The 1,828-nt window shown below is 50.7% G+C and overlaps 1 protein-coding gene across 1 annotated transcript in view; it reads right to left on the bottom strand.

Annotated features, from left to right (window-relative positions):
• Positions 1–1,561, bottom strand: part of LOC103613020 (5'-AMP-activated protein kinase catalytic subunit alpha-1) — a 29,076-nt gene extending 27,515 nt beyond the window's left edge. Inside the window, exon 1 of the mRNA XM_017730414.1 lies at positions 1,496–1,561. Coding sequence (XP_017585903.1) covers positions 1,496–1,561 — 66 coding nt within the window. The remainder of the gene's footprint in view (positions 1–1,495) is intronic.
• Positions 1,562–1,828: the final 267 nt, after the last annotated feature.

A 1,828-nucleotide genomic window follows, 5' to 3' on the forward strand; every position in this document is an offset into this window, starting at 1 on the left:
AAGATCACAGCAATGTCTCCACCAACCAACAAGGAGATGCAAGCTTTCCTAGGTGCCATAGGCTTTTGGAGGATGCATATTCCTGAGTACAGCCAGATCGTGAGCCCTCTCTACCTTGTTACCCAAAGGTAGAACGATTTCCACTGGGGCCCTGAAAAGCAAAAAGCCTTTGCCCAGATCAAGGAGGAAATCGCTCACACCGTAGCCCTTGGCCCAAGTCAGGACAGGACCAGAAGTGAAGAATGTGCTCTACTCTGCAGCTGGGAGCCATGGTCTGTCCTGGAGCCTTTGGCAGAAGGTGTCTGGTGAGACTCGAGGCTGACCACTGGGATTTTGGAGTCAAAGCTACAGATAGTCCAAAGGCAACTACACCCCAACAGAGAAGGAAATCTTGGCAACCTATGAAGGAGTCCAAGCCACCTCAGAGGTAATTGGCACTGAAGCACACCTCTTCCTGGCACCCCGACTACTGGTGCTGGGGTGGATGTTCAAAGCAAAAGTTCCCTCTAACCACCACGCCACCGATGCTACATGGAGCAAATGGATTGCTCTCATCACACAGCGCGCCCGTATCGGAAAACTGAATCGCCCTGGGATTTTGGAAATAATCACAAATTGGCCTGAAGGTGAAAACTTTGGTCTCACTGACGAAGAGGAGCAAGAACAAGTGACACGTGCTGAAGAACCTCCACCATACAACCAACTGCCATCAGAAGAAACATGCTACACTCTTTTCACTGACAGTTCCCATCGCATCATAGGGATGAAAAAGTGGAAAGCAGCTGTATGGAGCCCCACATGACAGGTTGCAGAAGCTACTGAAGGAGAAGGTGGATCAAGCCAACTCGCTGAACTCAAAGCCGTTCAGCTCGCCCTGAACATTGCTGAGAGAAGTGGCCAAAGCTCTTCCTCTACACTGATTCATGGATGGTAGCCAATGCTCTATGGGGTTGCCTGGAAAAGTGGAAAAAGGCTAATTGGCAACATAGGGGAAAACCAATCTGGGCTGCTGAAGAGTGGAAAGGCAACGCTGCCTGGGTAGAAAAGCTACCTGTGAAGGTCCGCCATGTAGATGCCCATGTCCCCAAGAGTAGGGCTAATGAGGAACACCAAAACAACAAGCAGGTAGATCGGGCTGCAAAGATAGAAGTGTTACAGATAGATTTAGACTGGCAACACAAGTGAGAGTTGTTCCTAGCTCGATGGGCCCTTGATGCCTCAGGCCATCAAGGCAGAGATGCCACCTATAGGTGGGCACGAGACCGAGGGGTGGATCTAACCATGGACAGTATCTCCCAGGTTATCCATGATTGTGAGGCGTGCTGCGATCAAGCAGGCCAAGAGGGTGAAGCCCCTGTGGTACGGTGGGCGGTGGTCCAAATATAAGTATGGGGAGGCCTGGCAGATTGATTATATCACACTGCCTCAAACATGCCAAGGCAAGCACTATGTGCTCACAATGGTAGAAGCCACCACTGGATGGCTGGAGACCTACCCTGTCCCTCACGCTACAGCCCGTAACACCATCTTGGGTCTCGAAAAGCAAATCCTTTGGAGGCATGGTACCCCTGAGAGAATGGAGTCTGACAATGGGACTCATTTCAAGAACAGCCTTATTAACACCTGGGCTAGGGAACATGGCTCTGTGTGGGTGTACCATATCCCTTACCATGCACCAGCTGCAGGCAAAGTGGAGCGGTGCAATGGAATGTTGAAAACCACCTTGAAGGCACTAGGTGGGGGAACTTTCAAAAATTGGGAACAGCATCTAGCAAAGGCCACCTGGTTAGTTAACACCTGAGGTTCCAATCTGAACCCCTGCATACAG

The sequence above is a fragment of the Corvus brachyrhynchos genome, unplaced genomic scaffold (genome assembly GCF_000691975.1).
Source record: "Corvus brachyrhynchos isolate BGI_N302 unplaced genomic scaffold, ASM69197v1 scaffold113, whole genome shotgun sequence".
In the NCBI taxonomy this organism is placed as follows: domain Eukaryota; kingdom Metazoa; phylum Chordata; class Aves; order Passeriformes; family Corvidae; genus Corvus; species Corvus brachyrhynchos.